The sequence below is a fragment of the Takifugu flavidus genome, chromosome 4 (assembly GCF_003711565.1).
Source record: "Takifugu flavidus isolate HTHZ2018 chromosome 4, ASM371156v2, whole genome shotgun sequence".
NCBI classification, from domain to species: domain Eukaryota; kingdom Metazoa; phylum Chordata; class Actinopteri; order Tetraodontiformes; family Tetraodontidae; genus Takifugu; species Takifugu flavidus.
The window spans coordinates 337,853-360,000 of record NC_079523.1 but is presented as its reverse complement, the minus strand read 5'-3'; the positions used below and the strand labels follow the sequence as shown (position 1 = coordinate 360,000).

Sequence of the window (22,148 nt, the reverse complement as noted above, 5' to 3'; positions counted from 1 at the left end):
GTGTGTGTGTGTGTGCCTGTGTGTGTGTGTGCCTGTGTGCCTGTGTGTGCCTGTGTGTGTGTTGTGTGCCTGTGTGTGTGTGTGTGCCTGTGTGTGTGTGTGTGTGTGTGTGTGTGTGTGTGTGTGTGTGTGTCCTCCAGTGGAGGCGAGTCTGAAACATCCAACAGCTTCTGCAGAATTTGCTTCATCAGCAGATTTCAGAGGCTTCTTCAAGATTCACTGATCGATTGATTGATCGATTGCAGCTGACTCAGAGAATGGAACACGAGGAGCTGAGCTCCTGGGCCATCGGCACCAGAACTCCATCAGAACTGCGGGCCCAGCCCAGTTCTGGGCTCCTCAGAATTTCTGTGAATCTTAATTCTTCATGATTCACAGGGAGGAAACAAACAGGGAAAAAGTTAAATAAAGCCTGAAAAATGAATGATCACTTCTGATAACGGGACGGAACCTTTTCACAATCAAGCAAAAAAGTCTAAAACTTCTCGACCAACAAGCGGCTGAAGCCTCGCGACGCCTCGCGCCCCCTCGCGCCCCCACTCACACCGGTAACCTGGTTTAACCTGGTTCAACCAGAGGGTTGGACCAGGTTAAACCAGAGAGACAAAAGTAGAAGCATCAGCGGAAGAAAACACTTTTTCTCACCGACTTTGTCGTTTTCGTCCTCCATTCCTCGAGTGGCCGAAGCTCCGCGGCTGTGAAGTCGCCACGTGAGCAGCGCGAACACACCGGAAGTCGGCCCGCGCCTTCAAAGTAAAATCTGAAAGTGACGATTCCAAACGTTCGATTCCTGGATTTAAATCCCGATGAGTGGCAGTTATACTGTACATTTAGATAAGAGCGAAGCTGCACATGTTACTACAGCTGTTAAAGTCAACTAACAGCTGGATACTTCGAAAGAACAGCAACGATGGAGCTGCTTTTATTTTAAAATCAGTTTATTCTCCAGCCCGCTGGAGTCACGCTACATGTTGTTGTTGTACATAATTGTAGTTTTAAAACGCAATAAATGTGACCGAAAAGTTATAGAAACATATAGAAACACCCATGCGGCAATTTAAAGAGCTAAAGATGGTTAGAAAAGGATTTTATATATATTTAGTTGGTTGTGTGGATGCACACAACAAACTGCTGTGGATCGTTGTCGACGTGAATTTTTCCTGCTGATTCCCCGGGCGTGAACGCATCACTGTACCCTTTGACCCGGAAGTGTATCACCAGGCAACAACAGCTGAGATATTAGCTTGTGAGCCAAAAGCGGAGATTCTGTCAAAGATTTCATCTTTAAAATGGTGAAGAACTCTTCAAGTACAATTTTACGAGCGCGTAGGAATTAAAACTGTGATGTTTGGCTTCAATTATGTGACTGTTTTTGTTTGCGCGGGCGTTGTCTTTAGCACCTAGCTCATTAGCCCTCGTCGTGGCCTTAATGTAGATGTTTATCTTGTTATTTCTCGCTGACGACGCTCGTTTTATATTAAATCTCGCCATAAATGTGCCCTTAATGTTAGGCTGACGGAGCCGTTGAACATGTTTTTCAGGCTGAAGTTGAAGAAACGTTGAAGAGAATCCAGAGCCAGAAGGGAGTTCAGGGCATCATCGTCGCCAATTCAGAAGGTGGAATTCATTTCTTTTGTTCTTCCTGGAATATTTGTGCGGATCTTATGGTGCTGCGTGTTGGTTTTCCTCAGGAATTCCCATCAAAACCACTCTGGACAGCACCAGTACTGTCCAGTACGCCGGACTGATTCACCAGCTGCTGATGAAGGCCAGGACCACCATCCGAGACATCGACCCCCAGAACGACCTGACCTTCCTGCGGGTGCGCTCCAAGAAGAACGAGATCATGATCGCTCCAGGTGAGCAGCCGAAGGTTTGTTCTCGGTCATCCAGGCCCGAGAACCTTCTCTCTGCCAGAACTAGTTTAACCAGACCTCCACGCCGACCGGTCCAGGACAGGACGCAGCCCAGCTGATCTGGCTTCCTCTGGGACCTGGTGCTCTTTAAGCCGGTTCACCTGCACCTCCAGTCAGGAAAGAGTCCGTCTTTCTGTCCGCTGGAGGCAGAGGCGGCCACCTTCTCGCCTCCGCGCCTTATCCTTTGTTTTTGTGTGTTCCCACAGATAAGGACTACTTCCTGATCGTCATTCAGAATCCAGGACATTAGAGGAGGAGCACGTCGCCATTGTCTCATATTTAACTCATTAAAACTCTTTGTTATGAACCTGGACTGTCGATGCACTCGCTGTTGCTTTGATGTGACCATGACGCCGCCCTTCTTTAGCTTAGCATCCCGCTGTGGTGAGACGGGAACACACTTCAGTCCCGAATGTTTCTTTGATGATTTATGGTTGCTGAAGGCTGTTTGCACAACCTGGCAGAGACATTCCAGGCGTCTGTTACCATGGTGACTCTCCAAGGTCATTTCTTCCCGAATAAAACCTCTTAAAACGCTTTTGTTGCGTCTAAAATGCTTTATTTTATGTTCAACAACATGCCAACCACGCTGGCCGCTGAAGGCCTTTTGAAGCTGCGCCGACAGGAAGTGACGAACGTTCCCTTTAAATCCGGGTGACGTCAGCGGTGGTTGTTGACAAACTCAAGCGACGGACGTTCGGAGACAGAAGTGCACTATAATCCTTTTATTGGCCGGGTTATAACAGCGTTATCACCCCACCGAGATGCCGTCAGACAGACCTTTCAAACAGCGGAGGACTTTTGGTAAGAAGGCTAGCAGCAGTAGCTTAGCTTAGCCCGTGAGTTTGTTGACGCGGAGCTGACGGGTTATTTTAGCAGCTTTCTGGGTTTAACAGCTGTTTAAACGATGGGAGCAGCAAACAACAAAAGCGACCTGTTGACAACATCCATATTCTTAGTTTAATGTTGTGATGACAAGTGAAATGAATGTTGAAGGGGAAGAAATGTCAAATCCCAGCTAATCTTGTGCTGCGTTCAGTGTCCAGTTGGCTGTTTTAAAGGCCATCTGTCTTTAGCTAGCTTCGAAGCTAGCGAGGCCTAGCATTGTCATGGTTTAGCTGTGGCTACATGAGTTAGCAGTAAACAGGTGCTGACACATTGTTCCCGGACACGTGCCCAGACGGTTTGGTGTAATCTGATGCTAAAGAAGCTGACGATGACGTCATGTCCTCGGTTGTCTGAAGCACGGAGGGAGATTATGAATCGGATTACCTGCTTTTCCCCATAATCCGGTGAAAACGCGGTGATCATCTGACCTTCAGCCCACCGTTTAATAATGGTCCACGGTCCAGAACCTTCAGAACATCAGTGTTCCACCTTTGGGACACGCCCCTGTGACGTCAGTCCCGACCTGGACTAGTTCCTGTAAACCAGTGAGAACCAGAACCAGTGCTCCAGTCTGGGAGCTGTAGCGAGACCAGAAGGTCCACCTTGACCGGACTGTGGCCTGGGTTGGTCATGTGACAACAGGGGGCGCTCTGGAGTTCTTCACATCAGAAAAGTTCTCATGTTAAGGTCATTTCACCTAAAGAGGTCATGTGATCCGTCTGTAGACAGCTCAGCTGGGACCTTCTGCCCTCCTGACCCCCATCAGGGCTCCACCTGCCCTCCTGACCCCCGTCAGGGCTCCACCTGCCCTTCTGACCCCTGTCAGGGCTCCACCTGCCCTCCTGACCCCCATCAGGGCTCCATCTGCCCTTCTGACCCCTGTCAGGGCTCCACCTGCCCTCCTGACCCCCATCAGGGCTCCATCTGCCCTCCTGACCCCCGTCAGGGCTCCACCTGCCCTCCTGACCCCCGTCAGGGCTCCATCTGCCCTCCTGACCCCCGTCAGGGCTCCACCTGCCCTTCTGACCCCTGTCAGGGCTCCACCTGCCCTCCTGACCCCCGTCAGGGCTCCATCTGCCCTCCTGACCCCCGTCAGGGCTCCACCTGCCCTTCTGACCCCTGTCAGGGCTCCATCTGCCCTCCTGACCCCCGCCAGGGCTCCATCTGCCCTCCTGACCCCCGTCAGGGCTCCACCTGACCCCAGTCAGGGCTCCACCTGCCCTCCTGACCCCTGTCAGGGCTCCACCTGCCCTCCTGACCCCCGTCAGGGCTCCACCTGCCCTCCTGACCCCCGTCAGGGCTCCACCTGCCCTTCTGACCCCTGTCAGGGCTCCACCTGCCCTCCTGACCCCCGTCAGGGCTCCACCTGACCCCCGTCAGGGCTCCACCTGCCCTCCTGACCCCCGTCAGGGCTCCACCTGCCCTCCTGACCCCCGTCAGGGCTCCACCTGACCCCCGCCAGGGCTCCACCTGACCCCCGTCAGGGCTCCATCTGCCCTCCTGCCCTCCTGACCCCCGTCAGGGCTCCACCTGCCCTCCTGACCCCCGTCAGGGCTCCACCTGCTCCAGTTTGTTCTGGATTTGCTGCTTCAGCCTGAACTCCAGCTGAAACACCTTTTCTTCTTCTTCTCCCCAGCTGATCGCTGCAAAGAGGTCCAGCAGATCCGAGAACAGCACCCCAACAAGATCCCCGTAAGATCTTTGGTCCACACACTCACCTCTGACCCCGAGTCCGGAGCTTTGCTGGTCACAGGTCCACACCTGGTCCACGTGGTTTCCAGTGGGCGGGGCTGTCTGGTACGCTGCTTCCTGTCTGCTGACGCATCACTTCCTGTCTGCAGGTGATCATTGAGAGATATAAGGGAGAGAAACAGCTGCCGGTTCTGGACAAGACCAAGTTCCTGGTTCCAGATCACGTGAACATGAGCGAGCTGGTCAAGATCATCAGGTAGGAACACGCCGCAGCTCTTACCTGCAGGTGGGCGGAGCCTCCGTCACTTCCTCTGCTTCCTCCCAGACGCCGCCTGCAGCTGAACCCCACGCAGGCCTTCTTCCTGCTGGTCAACCAGCACAGCATGGTGTCCGTGTCCACGCCCATCTCCGAGATCTACGAGCAGGAGCGGGACGAGGACGGCTTCCTCTACATGGTCTACGCCTCCCAGGAGACCTTCGGCTGCTGAGCACTGGGAGCACTGGGAGCACTGGGAGGTGGGGTCACGACCCCCCACTCAGCAGAGATACATCACTGTGGTAACAAGCCCCGCCCCCCGCTCAGCTCCCTCGTTATTGGTCAGTAGATGCAACACTAGGTCCCACCGCTGGGGGGCGCTGTCAGACTCCATCATGCAGACTCTTATTTTGAAAGCCAAGAGTTTTAATTTGGACTCTGAAGCTTCCTGCGTGGTCAGGTTCTGTTCGTCACAACAAACGGTGACTTTTAACGGTTTTAACTTGTAGTTTGAGGTCTTTTTCCGATTGTTGCTGCCAGCCTGAAGCTCCAGATGTTGACAGCGGTCTCCATCCTGGTCATGTGATCTTTAATGTCCTCGCTGCTGACGCCAGGTTAGCATCCCGCCACATTAGCCACATGCATGCAGCAGATGGAAGCTGCAGCGTCCTTCCCGCCTCGTTAGCACGTTAGCATCGGTAGACAAACATGAAACCAGCTTCTTTTGCACAGATTCTAACGTAAGTCTGCGTAGTTCTGTGGCCACTTTAAAGGTTTTGTATCGTCCTTTGATCTTCACGTTTCACAGGTAGGAAAGCGGCACAAAACTGCATGTTTTATATTAACGTCAAGTTTAAATGCTAATTCTTTATAGATGTTTTACAAATCTACATGTGAAATGTGTGAAACTCCCGTTTTAATCGAGTTGTATAAAGTTTCTTTTGGCTTCGTGAAGTTCAGGTTCCTTCAAGCTGTTGCCAATAAAGAGAAAGTTGCCTTTGAACACCAGCCGCTGCTAAAAAGAGCTTTTCTTTATTTCACACACAAGAAGAAACATCAAAAACAAAACTTGATTTTTTTTTTTGGAATTTAGAAAAAAAAGTTTCTCAAAGTTCCAAAAAATGTCAGTTTCTTGAATGGAAAACTGAGGCTTTGAAGTTCCTCCAAAGTTCTCCTGAAAACATGAAGAACGAAGCCGAAGGTTGAGCTCAGACGGTCGCGGGTTCGGAAGGAAGAGGGAATCGGAAGCTTTTCCTCCTCCGTGGTCACTGCAGGCTCCTCCGGACGGACCCACCAGGACCTGCTGCTCCCGGAGATCTTCCAAAAACGGTCTTACGGGGAAATGAGCTGGAGAATCAGGAAGTGCCAAATATGGTCGCGCTGATCGTGGCAGACCAGCGGCTCCAGGTGGATCAGCAGCAGGAAGTTGAGGAGTGTGACGGCGCTTCACGCCATGCTGCCGGGAGACGGAGGAAAACAGTGGTTGGCGTGGCGACGGCGTGGCGGGCGAGGAGCGCCAGAGGCGGAAGGGGAGCACGTACCTGTCGATGAGCGAGTCCCTCATGCTGGTGGCGATGGCGGAGGGCTGCGCCGTGTCGCCCAGCCTGAACACGCTCTCGATGACCGACAGCTCCGTGCTGGTGGTCTCCAGGCCGCAGAACGCACACCAGTCGTTGACCACCATCCCCGCCGCTATCACCTCGCTCCCCCGGTTCACCGTCCCCGCCTGCACACGGGCGCCTCACGTCAACATCAAACTCCAGGCTAAAGCTAATGCTAACAGCATTAGGACGTGTAGGTGGACATCAGCCAGCAGGAGCCTGCGTGTAGGACCCGTACTCACCACCAGGGGGACCTGCAGGAGCGAGGACAGCTCGTCCTGGTCCTCGATGGACGTCTTTGGGTGGACGAGGCCTCCCTGGTTGCTGAAGGCGCAGTAAGAGCCGACCAGGACCTGCTCCGCCACCGTCTGACGGAAAACCTCCACCTTCAGGGTGTCAGCCAGGATCTCCTCCGTTTCCTGGGGGGGGACACATGGACACGCTTCAGAAGGTGGTGCGTCCAGGACGCTAATCCTGCGGAGTGCATCAGGCTGACGTGGGCGTCCGTGGCCCCCGGAGCGCCACGATGCTACACATCCTTCGCCTTGGCTGGTCTGAGCTTGGTTAATGTAGCGGAGGCTGTTAGCATAGCCTGCTAACAGGCTGGAAGTTAGCTTCTACACAGCGCGAGTACGAGTGAGCACGGAGACGCTGGGGGACCAGGTCTGCGCCGGCCTGGTGGAGCCTCAGGGTGGCGCTGAGGAACGCCGCTTCTGTGCCTCACCCTGTCCAGGTCGGTGTGGACCAGCGCCACGTAGTCGTTGCAGGCGATGACGTTCCCGAGGGCGGACAGTCGCTCCTCCACCCTCTGGATCCGCACGTTGTCGGGGAGACAGTTCCTGATGTGCTGCAGCTCCTGGTCCGTCGTGTTGTTGGGCACCAACAGGCCGTGGCGGTTCCCTGGTCACATGACACACACGGCCAATCAGCGAGGACGCCAACAGACAGGCCACGTCCTGTGTGTGTGTGTGTGTGTGTGTGTGTGTGTGAGACTCACCCACACACATGCGGCCGATGATGCGACAGCCTGCGATGGAGGCGTGGACCACTGGGACGGTCTCTGCTAGCTCGCCTTCAAACACGCTGCGTCACACAAACAGGAACATTAACAGCGAACTGGACCCACCGGGTCCACCGGACCCACTGGTACCACCGGTCAGGGGGGGACGCCCCCCAACAGTTGTTCTTCTAACCCCAACAAACCAAAGTCTCACCCCATTTTTGGATCTCGGGTCAGCAGGTCGGACCTGCCGCTTCCTGGGTCAGGCAATTACGTGTTTTTATGCGACGTCATTAAATGCTGAGTCACGCGGATGACGTCATCCAGCACCTACGCTGAAGCGCCTCTATTTTGCTTTATTTTCTATTTTCTGCTTTGGTTCTTTGTTCCAAGTCCACATTCTGAGGGACCAACGCGGTTCCGAGCGGCTCACCTGTAGAAGTTCTCGGAGCCGCCGATGGCCACGAGGCAGTAGGTGTTGGTTAGCTTGGCGAAGCAGCCGATCTCGTTGTTCTTCTCAAACGAGGCTCTGACGGCCATGGCGACGGTCGGGTCCTGGTCCTAGACGACAGGTTCGGTCACGACCCGCTTCGGTTACGACCCGCTTCGGTTACGACCCGCTTCGGTTCCCAGCGATCACTTTGAACGTGTTGAACACGTTAGCATTAGCGCTAATAGCTGCTCGGCTAGCTACGATGCACAAGTTGGTCGTGTGAACCAGACAGAACACGTCTGCTCACGCGCTGAAGGTGACCACGTGCGCGCCAATACAACAAACATTCAATATAAGGAGAGTCGGTACCTGGATGAGGTGCGAGGCCGTGCAGTATGCGCGAGCGCTCCCTTCGACCCCCACGTGTGCTCTTCCGCGTTGGGAAAAGCGCGATGACGTAGGACGTAAAGTTAAATTGCTTCCGGGTCCCGGAGAGGGTTCAGGTCACACAAAGGCCAGCAGGGGGCAGCAGGAGGTTGGGATGCTGGAGGCCAGACCTCCAGACCTCCAGACCTCCAGACCTACAGACCTCCAGACCTACAGACCTTCAGACCTCCAGACCTCCAGACCTACAGACCTCCAGACCTCCAGACCTACAGACCTCCAGACCTACAGACCTCCAGACCTCCAGACCTCCAGACCTACAGACCTCCAGACCTCCAGACCTCCAGACCTACAGACCTACAGACCTACAGACCTCCAGACCTTCAGACCTTCAGACCTCCAGACCTCCAGACCTCAGACCTCCAGACCTACAGACCTACAGACCTCCAGACCTTCAGACCTCCAGACCTACAGACCTCCAGACCTTCAGACCTCCAGACCTGCAGACCTGCAGACCTCCAGACCTCCAGACCTGCAGACCTTCAATAGGTCCAGTCCAGCGGTTCTTTTCCAGGTGGAGGTTCAGGTGGAGGTGGAGGTTCAGGTGGAGGTGGAGGTTCAGGTGGAGGTGGAGGTTCAGGTTCAGGTGGAGGTTCAGGTTCAGGTGGAGGTTCAGGTGGAGGTTCAGGTGGAGGTGGAGGTTCAGGTTCAGGTGGGGGTTCAGGTGGGGGTTCAGGTGGAGGTGGAGGTTCAGGTTCAGGTGGGGGTTCAGGTGGAGGTGGAGGTTCAGGTTCAGGTGGGGGTTCAGGTGGGGGTGTTGGTCAGAGCTGTGCTGACCTGGAGGTCACTGGTCCATCGCTGGACCTTCAGCTGCTGGTGTGAACGCTCCTCATCTCATTCATCTCTCAGATTTTCTTGACTGTACATCGAGGATTAATAAAGATTTACAGATTATTAATAACAACATGCCACAGTTGTTCGGATGAGAACTTAATCAGACTTTAATGTTCAGATATGAATCCTTGTCTATTTTATCAGTTTATCGCTCACACGTGTTTTCACTGATAAATAATCTGTTAAAATCGATCAATTAACCAATCAATCAATCAATCAATCAATCAAAACACGCTTCGTCCTCTGAAACCTGCACAGCAACTGCACGCGCCGCGCTTTCCCGCCTCTTTCCTGACGTAGCCGCTGTCAGCAGCCAATCACGTGGCCGCTCTGCGTGACGTCTTGTTTTGCCGACGCTTCCATTTGCTGCCCATGGCTGTGACGTCACAGCGGGGAGGTTTAACAAAGATCTTCTGATATGAACAGACCTCTTGCTCGCAGTCCCAAAGAAAAGAAGCCAGTTTTCCTTTCTTTGGTTTCTGTTCAAAGACCAACCAGTGTGGGGTGGGAAGCGCGTCTGTTGGTGTCGGTGTTAGCATGTTGTCGATGTTAGCATGTTGTTGGTGTCGATGTTAGCATGTTGTTTAAACTGACCTGCTAAGACCACAGTCAGCACGTCGCATATAGCGCAGAGTGATCATCTTCTCCCCCGAGACGATCTGTGCTGAACTGCGTCCAGGGCGGAACCTGCCTGGAAACATCGAGACTCATCCGAACCGGAGCCATCCCGCTGGGCCGAGGTTCCGTCAGCTTCACCGTCTGTCACACACTCAAACACACACACACACGCACACACACACACACACACCAGTCTCACATATTAAACTCAAAGCTGTGACTCGGAATCAACCAGCTATTTATTACATCCAGCTAATCCTTCAGATTTTTAGTTGAAACTCTAAATTAAAAGCAGCTAAATGTCTCTCATTTACAGGAAATGATAAAAGATGCTGGAGCTCGTGTTTTAAATGAAGGCCATCTTCAGTCCTAATGACGTTGTGACTCACCTGTGCTGCTCAGGTGTGTCCTGAGGATGGGAGCAGAGCAGAGCCACCAGGAGCAGAGCTCCAGAGGGCAGGAGGCTGCTGATGAGCAGAGCTCGGCCACGGCACCTGCCCCAGGTGAGCAGAGCTCGGCCGCGGCACCTGCCCCAGGTGAGCAGAGCTCGGCCGCGGCACCTGCCCCAGGTGAGCAGAGCTCGGCCGCGGCACCTGCCCCAGGTGAGCAGAGCTCGGCCTCGGCACCTGCCCCAGGTGAGCAGAGCTCGGCCTCGGCACCTGCCCCAGGTGAGCAGAGCTCGGCCTCGGCACCTGCCCCAGGTGAGCAGGAGCACCGCAAGGGTCCAGGTAAGCAGCTCCAAGGTCCAATAGAACAAGTACGAGTAAGGTTTAAAGGTTTATGCTAAAGTCCTGACGCTTTTAGAACCCCCAGACCGACCAGAACTGCCCCAGTGCCTCATGGGAAACAAGACTGTGGACGACATGTGCTTCATGATCACGTGCACAAACTGGTACTAAACTGGTCCCAGTTCAAGAGTCGATGATCTGGGATTCTGGGCCAGACGACGTGTTCACGAAGTCCTGGGAAATCCAAAGCTCGGACCGCTGTTTCGTCTCCGGTGGAGAACCTGCTGGGAAACCTTCATCAACATCTGATATTTATAATTATAGAAATAATTTCACTTTATGGAAGCTGAAAAGATGCAATAAAAACCTGAAACCCGTGAAGGATTCTTCTGTTATTAGCGTTATTAGCATTTCACTGTCGACGTGGACGCGAGACAAGACTGAACATGTGTTGAAAGAGCGAAACAGAAGATCTGTTTACGTTCCTCTATGTTTACGTTCCCTCTGTTTACGTTCATCTATGTTTACGTTCCTCTATGTTTATGTTCATCTATGTTTACGTTCATCTATGTTTTTACGTTCGCTCTGTTTACGTTCCTCTATGTTTACGTTCCTCTATATTTACGTTCCCTCTGTTTACGTTCATCTATGTTTACGTTCCTCTATGTTTATGTTCATCTATGTTTACGTTCCTCTATGTTACATTCCTCTATGTTTACGTTCCTCTGTTTACGTTCATCTATGTTTACGTTCCTCTATGTTTACGTTCCTTTATGTTTACGTTCCCTGTTTATGTTAATCTATGTTTACGTTCCCTCTGTTTACGTTCCCTCTATGTTTACGTTCCTCTATGTTTACGTTCCTTTATGTTTACGTTCCCTCTGTTTACATTCCCTCTGTTTACATTCATCTATGTTTACGTTCCCTCTGTTTACGTTCTATGTTTACGTTCCTCTATGTTTACGTTCCCTCTGTTTACGTTCATCTATGTTTACGTTCCTCTATGTTTACATTCCTCTATGTTTACGTTCCCTCTGTTTACGTTCTATGTTTACGTTCCTCTATGTTTACGTTCCCTCTGTTTACGTTCATCTATGTTTACGTTCCCTCTATGTTTACATTCCTCTATGTTTACGTTCCCTCTGTTTACGTTCATCTATGTTTACGTTCATCTATGTTTACGTTCCCTCTGTTTACGTTCCTCTATGTTTACGTTCATCTATGTTTACGTTCCTCTATGTTTACGTTCATCTATGTTTACGTTCCTCTATGTTTACGTTCCCTCTGTTTACGTTCACTCTATGTTTACGTTCCTTTATGTTTACGTTCCCTCTGTTTATGTTCATCTATGTTTACGTTCCCTCTGTTTACGTTCCCTCTATGTTTACGTTCCCTCTATGTTTACGTTCCTCTATGTTTACGTTCCTTTATGTTTACGTTCCCTCTGTTTACATTCCCTCTATGTTTACGTTCCCTCTATGTTTACGTTCCCTCTATGTTTACGTTCCCTCTATGTTTACGTTCCCTCTCTGTTTACGTTCCCTCTATGTTTACATTCCCTCTGTTTACGTTCCCTCTATGTTTACGTTCCCTCTATGTTTACGTTCCCTCTATGTTTACGTTCCCTGTTTACGTTCCATCTGTTTACGTTCCCTCTATGTTTACGTTCCCTCTGTTTATGTTCCCTCTATGTTTACGTTCCCTCTGTTTACGTTCCCTCTGTTTACATTCCCTCTGTTTACGTTCCCTCTATGTTTACGTTCCCTCTGTTTACATTCCCTCTATGTTTACGTTCCCTCTATGTTTACGTTCCCTCTATGTTTACGTTACGACGTGCAAAAATCACCGTTTCCATCGTAAAGGGAGACAAACAGGAAACTGGTTCAATTTACAGAAGAAACAAACGTCACGTTGCCTCCAGGTCAGGTTTTATTTTGAACCGATTTAGTCATGAAACCACGTTTAGAAGTTATTTACAGTTAAAATCTTTAGAAAAGCAGTAAAGCTCCAACCCTGCACTCCTGCTCCATAGGTCTGGTCTCAGCAAAGGCAGCAGCAGGCGAGTAAAGGAAGACCTCCGCTCCAGACAGGCAACAGAAGAACCTCAGCGTAGCTTCTGTCACTGGCTGAGGAGCAGGAAGCTCTGGTGTGTGGGAGCCGTGACCCCGGACCTCCGAGTCCACCTTTAAAGGCAACGGCCTGTTGTTCAACGCCCCCTCGGACCCGTCAGCGCTAACCAGCACGGCCGGTACCGGCGGCTGGTTCAGGTTTGGATGCTGCAGCGACGTTATTTTAGTTTCTACCGAAAATCGAATCAATAAACTTTTATTTGCTCATTCTGACGTTTTCTGTGTTTTGTTGCATTAAAAAGGGCTTTTGGCAGTTTGGATCCTTCCTGTTGGACCTTTCATCCCCTGAACCACAGCAGGTCCTCCAGGCGCTGCGTTGCCATGGTGATTAGGCAGGCGTTTGACCACTGTGAGGAGCAGAGACGGAGGTGCTGGATCACCTCCACCTTCTGCAGGGACCTAAACACAAAACCCCCATTTTTCCTGTTCCTCCGGGACCAGAACCTTTAATCTGTCACCACGTGATGAAGGGGGTTGAGTTGCTCTCCTGCCCTGCACCCATCGCTGAAGTGCCCTGAGGCAAGGCACTTGGCACGTTCCTCAATACAGCCCAACCATCCACAGCAGGTTGGCGCCTGTCAGAATGGAGTTCAGCACTGTGACCCCTGACCTCTAGTGAAGGTGACGTCTGTGGGTGAGCAGGTGGAACCTCTGAGGGACTGCTCCTGTGTTCTGAACAGGAATCCACGTTGAGCCGTCAGCGAGACCTCCTGAAGAACGGGACCATTCAGGAGCGCCGCAGAGAAGCGTTCAAAGGCTCCGGGTCACTCTTGACAGGAAAGGTGGCCGTGAGTCAGGAAGGAGCGGAGCGGCACCGTTAACGGAGGACCTGAGGATCCGAATGCTTCCGCCTGCCGATGAGCAGGACCAGGACCAGGACCAGGACCAGGACCAGGACCAGGACCAGGACCAGGACCAGGACTCCTCCCTGATGTTTATGGAGGTTAAAGAAGACCAGCAACCATCAGAAGCTCTGACTCCGCCCACAGCCTACGTTCACCTGGACGCCCTTCTGAGGGTTCTCCCTCTACGCTGACGACATCACGCTGGGAGAGCGAGGCGATGTAGGAGTGAAAGGTGAAGAAGTCCAGTGTGGTGAAAGATCTCCGTCCATCTCAATGACCAGTAACAAAGATCACTGGTTGTTTCATGGCCTTTCTGCCTAAACACGTTCTAGTTTCTATTCTCGTTCTAAATATCACTGTTTATTTGTGAGCCGATAGTGAACCCGGCATCTGTTTTCCACTGAGAAAAGTTGCTTTTTTAGGTCCAAGAAGAAACAGCAGGTTTCAGTCACATGACATCAGCTCTGAACTCTGGCTTAACAGGAAGTGCATGTGTGTCACATGACAGTTCTCCTGCACCCCTAAAACTACCCTGACACACCATCACTAGCTAGCAGAATTAGCATCCACTGCAACATTCTTCCACAACGTTGAACTGGTCGGCGCCATGAGGTCAGACCCACTCCTGAACCGGGTACCTGTGGTAGAGCTGCATGGCGGCGCTCTGCTGCGCTCCTTTGTGTTTGAACTGAAAGATGGTGTAAACCAGCACCAGGACGCACAGCGACAGAACACACGGGATCACCACGGCGATGGCGTTGACCGTTGGCGGCACATCATTGATGGTCACCAGGATGTCCACGTCATCCAGGGTCAGCTGCCGGTCACCACGGTTACCCTTTCCAGAGCGACCCACTTCAGACTGATCACAGCCCATCCAGTCACGCAAGACGGACTTGGGGTATCCAGGTTCCACCGCCAGCTTCTGGTTATCAAACTTCCAATATTCCTTCCCCCTGTAGAAGTAGGTGTAGTCTGGTGGGGGAAAACAGGTTAGACACTCCTCCAGACGTTAAATCGTCCACGCGGTTAAATGCTAACCTGCTGTAAACTATGAACCAAACTCAATAGTTTACAGAACCACTAAATTCTAGCCTGGAAAAAGCTACAGAGCCCAAACCCAATAAAACCCACCACCTTCACATCATACGTTTAATCGAGCAGCTTGTATTAGCTAGCTATTAGCTTGTATTACCTTAGCCTCTGAAGCTAGTTTGATAACTATGAACTCAACATGTGGCTGGGAGAACATGCTACATGTTTTGTTTGCTGTACCAACGATGTTGCTAATTCAGAGCTACATTTGTTAGCAGACACTCACGTCCTTCTCTGCTGATGAAGGCCCCCTGTGGGGCATCTGGGATCCCCTTCCACACAGCCATGGGTTTGGGGTATCCTGGGTCGGTGGTGTGTTTCTCCTCGTTGTAGCGCCAGTACTGGTCCCCTTTAAAGAAGTAGGTTTTTCCAACCGGCTCCCAGCGCAGGGCCGTGTCGATGCCGTCTTTGGGGAGGGTGCTGCCCATCTCCACCAGGCTGCGAGGGTAACCGGGCTCAGCCGTCACTTCCTTAAACACCCAGTATTTATCACCTGGAGACCAAACGGCCGATGTCACAACATGTCTCTCCGTTATTGCAGCTAAGTTTGTTTTTACCTTTGAAAAAGACAAATTTGCCATCAGGTCTCTCATAGGTGGCGTCGATCCGAGGGGGCAGACCCTTCCAGAACTGGTCGATCTGCATGGGGTATCCCTCCTGGACCTTATTGTTCCTCAGGCGCCAAAACCATCGGTCCTGTGATACAGGTGGACAAGAACAGGTTGGTGCTGGAGCAGCTGTCTCAAGTCCTGAATGAGGAAATGACGTTTCCAGGGTTTGGAAAGAAAAGCAGCCGATGGAAGTAGCTCAGCGGCGCTCAGGGACCAAACCTGACCGGTTTCCTGATTCTCTCTACGCTCACCTTGAAAACAAACATCTCACGTCGGAAAAACGCCACCGTGTTGAAGTTGCCGTCACAGATGTTGGGTCGGCCGTTCCCTGGCAGCGCCGGTCGGTCCGCGGGAGGACGCGGCGGCCGGGAATGACGGTCGTGCTTGCGTTCGGAGGTGGAGGGTGTCCTGCGAGTCGGTAGGGTGGGTAACGGCCTGGTGGGCTCCATCATGGCCGTAGGGACGCCTGGAGAGGATCAGAACATTCAGGATCAGGACCAACCTCAAACACAGTTAGCTTACTTCCTGAGTTCTGCCTGTGGGGTCGGGGTCAGTACCGTAGATCTTCTGAATCCCCTGCAGGTCGTCCAGCGGCAGCTTGAAGTTGTGCGTGTCCATGTACTGGTAGAAGGGCGCCATTATGGCACTGGGATCGTTGGAGTGCTCCAGACCCAACGCATGACCCAACTCATGGACCGCCACCAGGAATAAGTCGTTCCCTGCCGAGCAGAGGGAAAGGGGGGCACATCAGCACGTGACCCTCAGCTGACACCTGAAGATGGAGGCAACTTCAAACCCTGCTGCTCCACAGGGGTGATGGAGCTGAGCTCCTCTGCCCAGCAACATGGACAATAACAATGTTTGCATGACCCAAGTGGCCCAGAAGGACCAAGTGGCCCAGAAGGACCAGCACCTTCATCCCGTCCTCAGCAGAGGCGGAACAGAGGTTTTCCAGCCAGGACAGACTCTGGGGGACAGCTAATATAGACGCACCCGCTGCCAGGAACCTTCTGCCATGTTTACCATCCCAGCAGGTGCTTCACCACTTTGGTGCCCCCATCACCCCCTGAGGTGGTAGATCACCCTGGGGTTGTCCACCGTGGGGGCATTTCTGTGGGCACCTTCGTGACCTTTCCACTGTGGAATAACTGCCCCAATCGACTACACCCACGTTGGGGCTCCTGGGCGACACCTTCAGGTCGGGTGACGCTCCCTCACCGTCGTGGTTGGCGTTGCCAAGCGTCCACGGTTCATCTGAGTCAAAGTGGGTGTCTCCACCGATACCAGCACCAGGGAAGTAAGCGTGGGCCAAGAAACCACCTTCGCCATCGAATGGAGAGCTGTCGCCATGGAAACCAGAGGCAAAGAAGATCATGATGTCAGCCTCCTTGCCCTTGTTCTTGATCTCCGAGTACGGCACTTCCTGAAAGAGGCAGCAGACCAGTTGCTGAGTTGGGACGGGCGGAGGACCAGGACCAGGACCAGGACCAGGACCAGGACCAGGACCAGGACCAGGACCAGGAACCGCAGGACTGACCTGGAAGGAGAGCGGCGTGACGCTCTGCCACACGCCGAAGGCCCGCCGGATCGCCCGCTGGGTGTCTTTCTCGCCCACTTTAGGGGTGAAGTTGGAGATGCTGCAGAGACCAGAATTAAAGATGAGACAACAGCGGATCAACAGGGTTCCTATTACATGATCTGATTAACCTTCAGGATCCGATTAACCTTCATGATCTGATTAACCTTCATGATCCGATTCACCTTCATGATCCGATTAACCTTCATGATCCGATTAACCTTCATGATCCGATTAACCTTCATGATCTGATTAACCTTCATGATCCGATTCACCTTCATGATCTGATTAACCTTCATGATCCGATTAACCTTCATGATCCGATTAACCTTCATGATCCGATTCACCTTCACGATCCGATTAACCTTCATGATCGATTAACCTTCATGATCTGATTAACCTTCATGATCGATTAACCTTCATGATCTGATTAACCTTCATGATCTGATTAACCTCCATGAACTGATTAACCTTCATGATCTGATTAACCTCCATGATCCGATTAACCTTCAGTGATCTGATTAACCTTCATGATCTGATAAACCTTCATGATCTGATTAACCTCCATGAACTGATTAACCTTCATGATCTGATTAACCTTCATGATCCGATTAACCTTCAGTGATCTGATTAACCTTCATGATCTGATAAACCTTCATGATCTGATTAACCTCCATGAACTGATTAACCTTCATGATCTGATTAACCTCCATGAACTGATTAACCTTCATGATCTGATTAACCTCCATGAACTGATTAACCTTCATGATCTGATTAACCTCCATGATCCATTAACCTTCAGTGATCTGATTAACCTCCATGAACTGATTAACCTTCATGATCCGATTAACCTTCAGTGATCTGATTAACCTTCATGATCTGATTAACCTTCATGATCTGATCAAACATTGGTGATCTGATTAACCTTCATGATCCGATTAAACGTTGGTATCCAAACCCAGGAAGAACCTTTTTCTCTTCTGCTGTCTAAGAGCTGATGTGTGATTGGTCAGACTGTCATTGTGGGCGTGGCTATTGCAGACGTTTGCCTGGAGGCCTGAACCAGGACGCGGGGACACCAAATCCCGGGACACCTGTCCAAGCACCCAAGAGAAGCACCTGTAGGAGATCTTTCTATCCCTCCACTTCTGCCCGGTCAGAGCGAAGCGTCTCTTCCTCTGGTGGCGGCTGGCGTGAGGATGATCTGGGACGCCACAGCGAGGTTTCCTCATCCACCTGAGAACAAACCTTTGATTAACCTGAGCCGAAAGGAATCAGGAGTTCCAAACGATTCCGTGTGGGCGGAGCCTAAAAGGTAGCAGCTGTCAGTCGTCTCACAACCATCGTGACGGTCACTCACTCCACAGTCGTCTGGTCCAGTCTTCCCGTCACCGGGATCCCGTAGAAGCGCTGCATGGACGCCACGGCGGCCTGCAGGACCGTCTCCTGCCGCAGGTCGGAGGTCCGGATGGCGTGAGGCAGCAGGTAGCCGTAGGTCTTTAACCACGTCTGTGAGGCGGAGACATTAGCACTGTTAGCAGGAGCTAACGCGGGGGCGGGGCAGAAATGTGCTGGAGGGATCATGAAGGAGAAGCTTCCTCCTTCTCCTCAGCCGCTCGTTAATATTTCAGTGTCTCAGCCTCCGTCGGCACGACAACCAGCGCTCTGAGTGACGGCTGCTGACGACCATGTGGGCGGGGCCAAAGCGTGACGGACACAAACGTTACGCGACACCAGAAACTTTCACCACCGATCAGGAAAATGACGAAACGATGCTGACAGCAAAGACCCACATGACCACGTCCTTTGATCCCCCAGGGATCAAAGCCATACTGACCCAGGAAGTTATCGGGTAGAATCAGGCGTTACCACGACAACCCATGATCAGGAAACAGGTGACCTTATGGCACATGCACCCACATGGACGTTAGCGGCTAACTGGACAGCTAACTGGTTGAATCTGAGGACTGTCCAACCCTAAACCTCTCACCCCCTCACCCTCTCACTCTCTCACTCTCTCACCCCCTCACCCCCTCACCCTCTCACCCTCTCACCCTCTCACTCTCTCACCCTCCCTCTCTCACCCCCTCACCCTCTCACCCCCTCACCCTCTCACCTCTCACTCTCTCACCCCCTCACCCTCTCACCCCCTCACCCCCTCACCCTCTCCACCCTCCCCCCCCCCCCCCCTCACCCTCTCACCCTCTCACCCTAACCATCCACCCTCCATCCATCATCCATCCATCATCATCCATCCCTCATCCATCCATCCATCATCCATCCACTCATCCATCCTCTCATCCATCCTCTCTCATCCATCCATCCACTCATCCATCTCCATCCATCCTCTCATCCATCCTCTCATCCATCCATCCATCCATCCATCCATCCATTCCATCCATCTATCCATCATCCATCCATCCATCATCCATCCATCCTCAATCATCCATCCATCCACTCATCCATCCATCCTCTCATCCATCCATCCATCCTCTCATCCATCCATCCATCCATCCACTCATCCATCCACTCATCCATCCATCCATCCACTCATCCATCCCTCATCCATCCATCCATCCTCTCCATCCATCCATCCCCTCATCCATCCATCCTCTCATCCATCCCTCATCCATCCTCTCATCCATCCATCCATCCTCTCATCCATCCATCCATCCATCATCCATCCTCTCATCCATCCACTCATCCATCCATCCATCCACTCATCCATCCTCCTCTCATCCATCCCTCATCCATCCTCTCATCCATCCTCCATCCATCCTCCATCCACTCATCATCCATCCTCTCATCCATCCACTCATCCATCCTCTCATCCATCCATCCATCATCCATCCATCCTCTCATCCATCCTCTCATCCATCCATCCACTCATCCATCCATCCATCCTCCATCCTCTCATCCTCCATCCATCCATCATCCATCCATCCTCTCATCCATCCATCCTCCTCTCATCCATCCACTCATCCATCCATCCATCCTCTCATCCATCCATCCTCATCCATCCATCCTCCATCCTCTCATCCATCATCCATCCATCATCCATCCTCTCATCCATCCACTCATCCATCCTCCATCATCCATCCATCCATCCTCTCATCCATCCATCCTCCATCCACTCATCCATCCATCCACTCATCCTCCATCCATCCACTCATCCATCCTCCATCCTCTCATCCATCCTCTCATCCATCCACTCATCCATCCATCCATCCATCCTCTCATCCATCCTCCACTCATCCATCCTCTCTCATCCATCCATCCATCCTCTCATCCATCCATCCATCCTCTCTCATCCATCCATCCTCTCATCCATCCATCTATCCATCATCCATCCATCATCCATCCATCATCCATCCACTCATCCATCCATCCATCCATCCATCCACTCATCCATCATTTGTTCTCATCTCCATATTGATTATTATTGATCTTTGAGCTCGTCACATGTGACAGGAAGTGGTGGAAAGCTTCCTGTTAATCACACGGCGCAGCGTCCTCCGTCTCCCTGATCATGTGATCAAAGCCAGAGCAGACAAACGTTCAGAGGAACCGTTTCATAACCACTGACCCACATCCTGAAACATCTGCATGTTCCCCAGATGTGGAGGTTTTAAACATCCAGGCTTTGAGATCTCTGTGAGGACATTCAGTCTGGACACGTTTGGTCAGACAACAAAGAACTTGGAACATCTCCTCCTCCTCCTCCTCCCCCTCCTCCTCCTCTCCCTCCTCCTCCTCCTCCCCCTCCTCCTCCTGCCATTTTCATCAATTATGGAGGGAGGCTATATTTAGAGAGGAGAAAGAAAGAAAGAAAGAAAGAAGAAAGAAAGAAAGAAAGAAAGAAAGAAAGAAAATGGAGATGAAGAGAAAGAAAAGAGGAACAGACACAAAGAGAGAGGAGAGAGAGACATCCAGACAGAGAGAGAGAGGAGCTTTTGTTCCGAGCATCGCGGTGAAGCAGCGCGCGCTCTCAGGTTCACGTTACCACGCGCCGCATGCTGATGGCCACTTATTGACAACACGAGCCTCATTAAAAGCGGGAAATCAAACTCTGATGGGGTCACGTGAACAATAGAACCAAGAGATGAAATGAATGAAACCGATCATCGATTAAGGCAGCATTTCCGGCCTCGTTAAACAAAGAACACGCGCTCGCGCACGAGCTCCCTCGCGCACACTTCACACAGGACAGGAAACATTTAAAGTGGAGACTGACATCCAGGTGAGTCGGCAGCCTCCTCGCGCACTGTTTTTGCGCGCAGGTGCGTGCACGCCGCGCGACCCACCTCCACCATCAGCGTCCGGTCCTCCGCGCACACCGAGACGACCCACAGGACCAGAGGGAAGCAGCAGGTTCTCCAGCGGAGCCCCGCAGCTCCGCCGCCTCCGGCCGCCATGGCTGACATCCCCGCGCGCGCTGCTCCACCGTCCGCTCGCGAGCTCCAGGATCCAGGTCCGCTTGTTTACTGGAGCGCCCCCCCCCCCGGCTCTGTCCCCCCCACCGCGCATGCTCAGTTAGGCTGATGAACAGCTGGATGAGGCGGCCGGATGTCCGCTCCTGTCAGGTGTGGTGCTGCTGCAGTAGCGCGGCGCGGCCGCAGGGGGCGCTGCAGCAGTCGAGCTCTGAGGGGACGGACTTCCGGAGTTCTGTTTGTGACGTCACCGCTTGTTTTGTTGATTTTAATCTGAAGAAATTAATCCGGATTCAACCACGAGGGGGCAGCAGCACTTTTCTTTGTTTCTTTGATCCAGATTTGGTGACTGACGCACAATATAGAAAATTAGATAAATCTAATCTACACCCTATATAATATATATACACTATGTAATATATACACTATATAATATATATACACTATGTAATATATACACTATATAATATATATACAGTATATAATATATATACAGTATATACACTATATAATATATACACTATATAATACATACACTAATATATACAATTATCATTATAGGGTTAGAATGATAGAAAAGATCACAATAATAAACCAGTTGAATTCCTCTGTACTCGCTCTCTCACACGTACGTGCACACGCACGTGCACACGCACGTGCACACCAGGCGCGTCTGTGGTTCGGGTCTGTTGGTTGTTGTGGAGCTTCCAGACGGTGAGTCAAGTTCAGTTGATGAGATAATTAAAGAAGAGACGGAAAATGAAGAGAAGAAGAAAGACGAGTGGCTTTGATCTTTGTGTCCCAACACGAGAGCTAAGCATGAAGAATAAAGCAACATTAACGATAAAGCAACATTAACGATAATAAAGCAACATTAACGATAATAAAGCAGCTAACAGATTTCTGGGACACGTTCTAATCACAGCGACGGCGGCTCAACGCGCTAATTCTGTCACATCTTAGAGGCGAGATGTTCCGACCAAACACTCGCCTGCTCGAGTCGTGACAGAATTAGCGCGTTCATTCTTGTCGCCGAAGCCTTTTTAATGTCC

General features: G+C 51.7%; 6 protein-coding genes and 1 long non-coding RNA gene across 18 annotated transcripts in view; 3 read left to right on the top strand and 4 right to left on the bottom strand.

The window, feature by feature from the left end:
* LOC130523920 (protein SSUH2 homolog) overlaps positions 1–1,049 on the bottom strand; it is a 6,104-nt gene extending 5,055 nt beyond the window's left edge. Inside the window, exons 1-2 of the mRNA XM_057029546.1 lie at positions 1,017–1,049; positions 646–846 (exon numbers count right to left, since the gene is read on the bottom strand). Of these exons, the coding sequence (XP_056885526.1) occupies positions 646–846; positions 1,017–1,049 (234 nt within the window). The remainder of the gene's footprint in view (positions 1–645; positions 847–1,016) is intronic.
* Positions 1,050–1,057: 8 nt separating this feature from the next.
* dynlrb1 (dynein, light chain, roadblock-type 1) lies at positions 1,058–2,454 on the top strand. Its single transcript, XM_057031558.1, has 4 exons — positions 1,058–1,292; positions 1,542–1,617; positions 1,692–1,859; positions 2,123–2,454. Exons 1-4 carry the CDS (start codon positions 1,290–1,292, stop codon positions 2,164–2,166), a joined length of 291 nt encoding a protein of 96 aa, XP_056887538.1. The 5' UTR covers positions 1,058–1,289; the 3' UTR covers positions 2,167–2,454.
* LOC130524952 (uncharacterized) lies at positions 2,276–3,806 on the bottom strand. The gene is made up of 2 exons (XR_008950292.1): positions 3,742–3,806; positions 2,276–3,613 (listed from the first exon to the last, which is right to left on the bottom strand). It is a non-coding gene; the product is annotated as an uncharacterized LOC130524952 (long non-coding RNA).
* On the top strand, positions 2,540–5,760 carry map1lc3a (microtubule-associated protein 1 light chain 3 alpha). Its single transcript, XM_057031557.1, has 4 exons — positions 2,540–2,720; positions 4,441–4,496; positions 4,646–4,752; positions 4,822–5,760. The coding sequence occupies exons 1-4, from the start codon at positions 2,681–2,683 to the stop codon at positions 4,982–4,984; spliced, it is 366 nt and encodes a 121-aa protein (XP_056887537.1). The 5' UTR covers positions 2,540–2,680; the 3' UTR covers positions 4,985–5,760.
* Positions 5,761–5,762: 2 nt separating this feature from the next.
* eif6 (eukaryotic translation initiation factor 6) lies at positions 5,763–8,415 on the bottom strand. 2 transcript variants are annotated; one of them, XM_057031555.1, is made up of 7 exons: positions 8,156–8,415; positions 7,787–7,992; positions 7,351–7,436; positions 7,078–7,253; positions 6,596–6,772; positions 6,294–6,478; positions 5,763–6,208 (listed from the first exon to the last, which is right to left on the bottom strand). In XM_057031555.1, exons 2-7 carry the CDS (start codon positions 7,891–7,893, stop codon positions 6,199–6,201), a joined length of 741 nt encoding a protein of 246 aa, XP_056887535.1. In that variant the 5' UTR covers positions 7,894–7,992; positions 8,156–8,415; the 3' UTR covers positions 5,763–6,198. The 2 variants fall into 2 exon arrangements, with proteins under 2 accessions (XP_056887535.1, XP_056887536.1); XM_057031556.1 differs by having other exon boundaries at positions 7,787–7,914; positions 8,156–8,280.
* Positions 7,992–10,791, top strand: LOC130524948 (uncharacterized). 11 transcript variants are annotated; one of them, XM_057031553.1, is made up of 4 exons: positions 7,992–9,804; positions 10,085–10,185; positions 10,384–10,410; positions 10,487–10,791. In XM_057031553.1, the coding sequence occupies exon 1, from the start codon at positions 8,160–8,162 to the stop codon at positions 9,087–9,089; it is 930 nt and encodes a 309-aa protein (XP_056887533.1). In that variant the 5' UTR covers positions 7,992–8,159; the 3' UTR covers positions 9,090–9,804; positions 10,085–10,185; positions 10,384–10,410; positions 10,487–10,791. The 11 variants fall into 11 exon arrangements, with proteins under 11 accessions (XP_056887533.1, XP_056887531.1, XP_056887530.1 ...); XM_057031551.1 differs by having other exon boundaries at positions 10,085–10,218; XM_057031550.1 differs by having other exon boundaries at positions 9,999–10,218.
* Positions 10,792–12,321: 1,530 nt separating this feature from the next.
* On the bottom strand, positions 12,322–21,187 carry mmp24 (matrix metallopeptidase 24). Its single transcript, XM_057029847.1, has 10 exons — positions 20,971–21,187; positions 18,027–18,175; positions 17,786–17,902; positions 16,628–16,727; positions 16,309–16,513; positions 15,648–15,809; positions 15,342–15,556; positions 15,037–15,175; positions 14,706–14,972; positions 12,322–14,359 (listed from the first exon to the last, which is right to left on the bottom strand). The coding sequence occupies exons 1-10, from the start codon at positions 21,088–21,090 to the stop codon at positions 13,998–14,000; spliced, it is 1,836 nt and encodes a 611-aa protein (XP_056885827.1). The 5' UTR covers positions 21,091–21,187; the 3' UTR covers positions 12,322–13,997.
* Between the last annotated feature and the right edge of the window lie 961 nt (positions 21,188–22,148).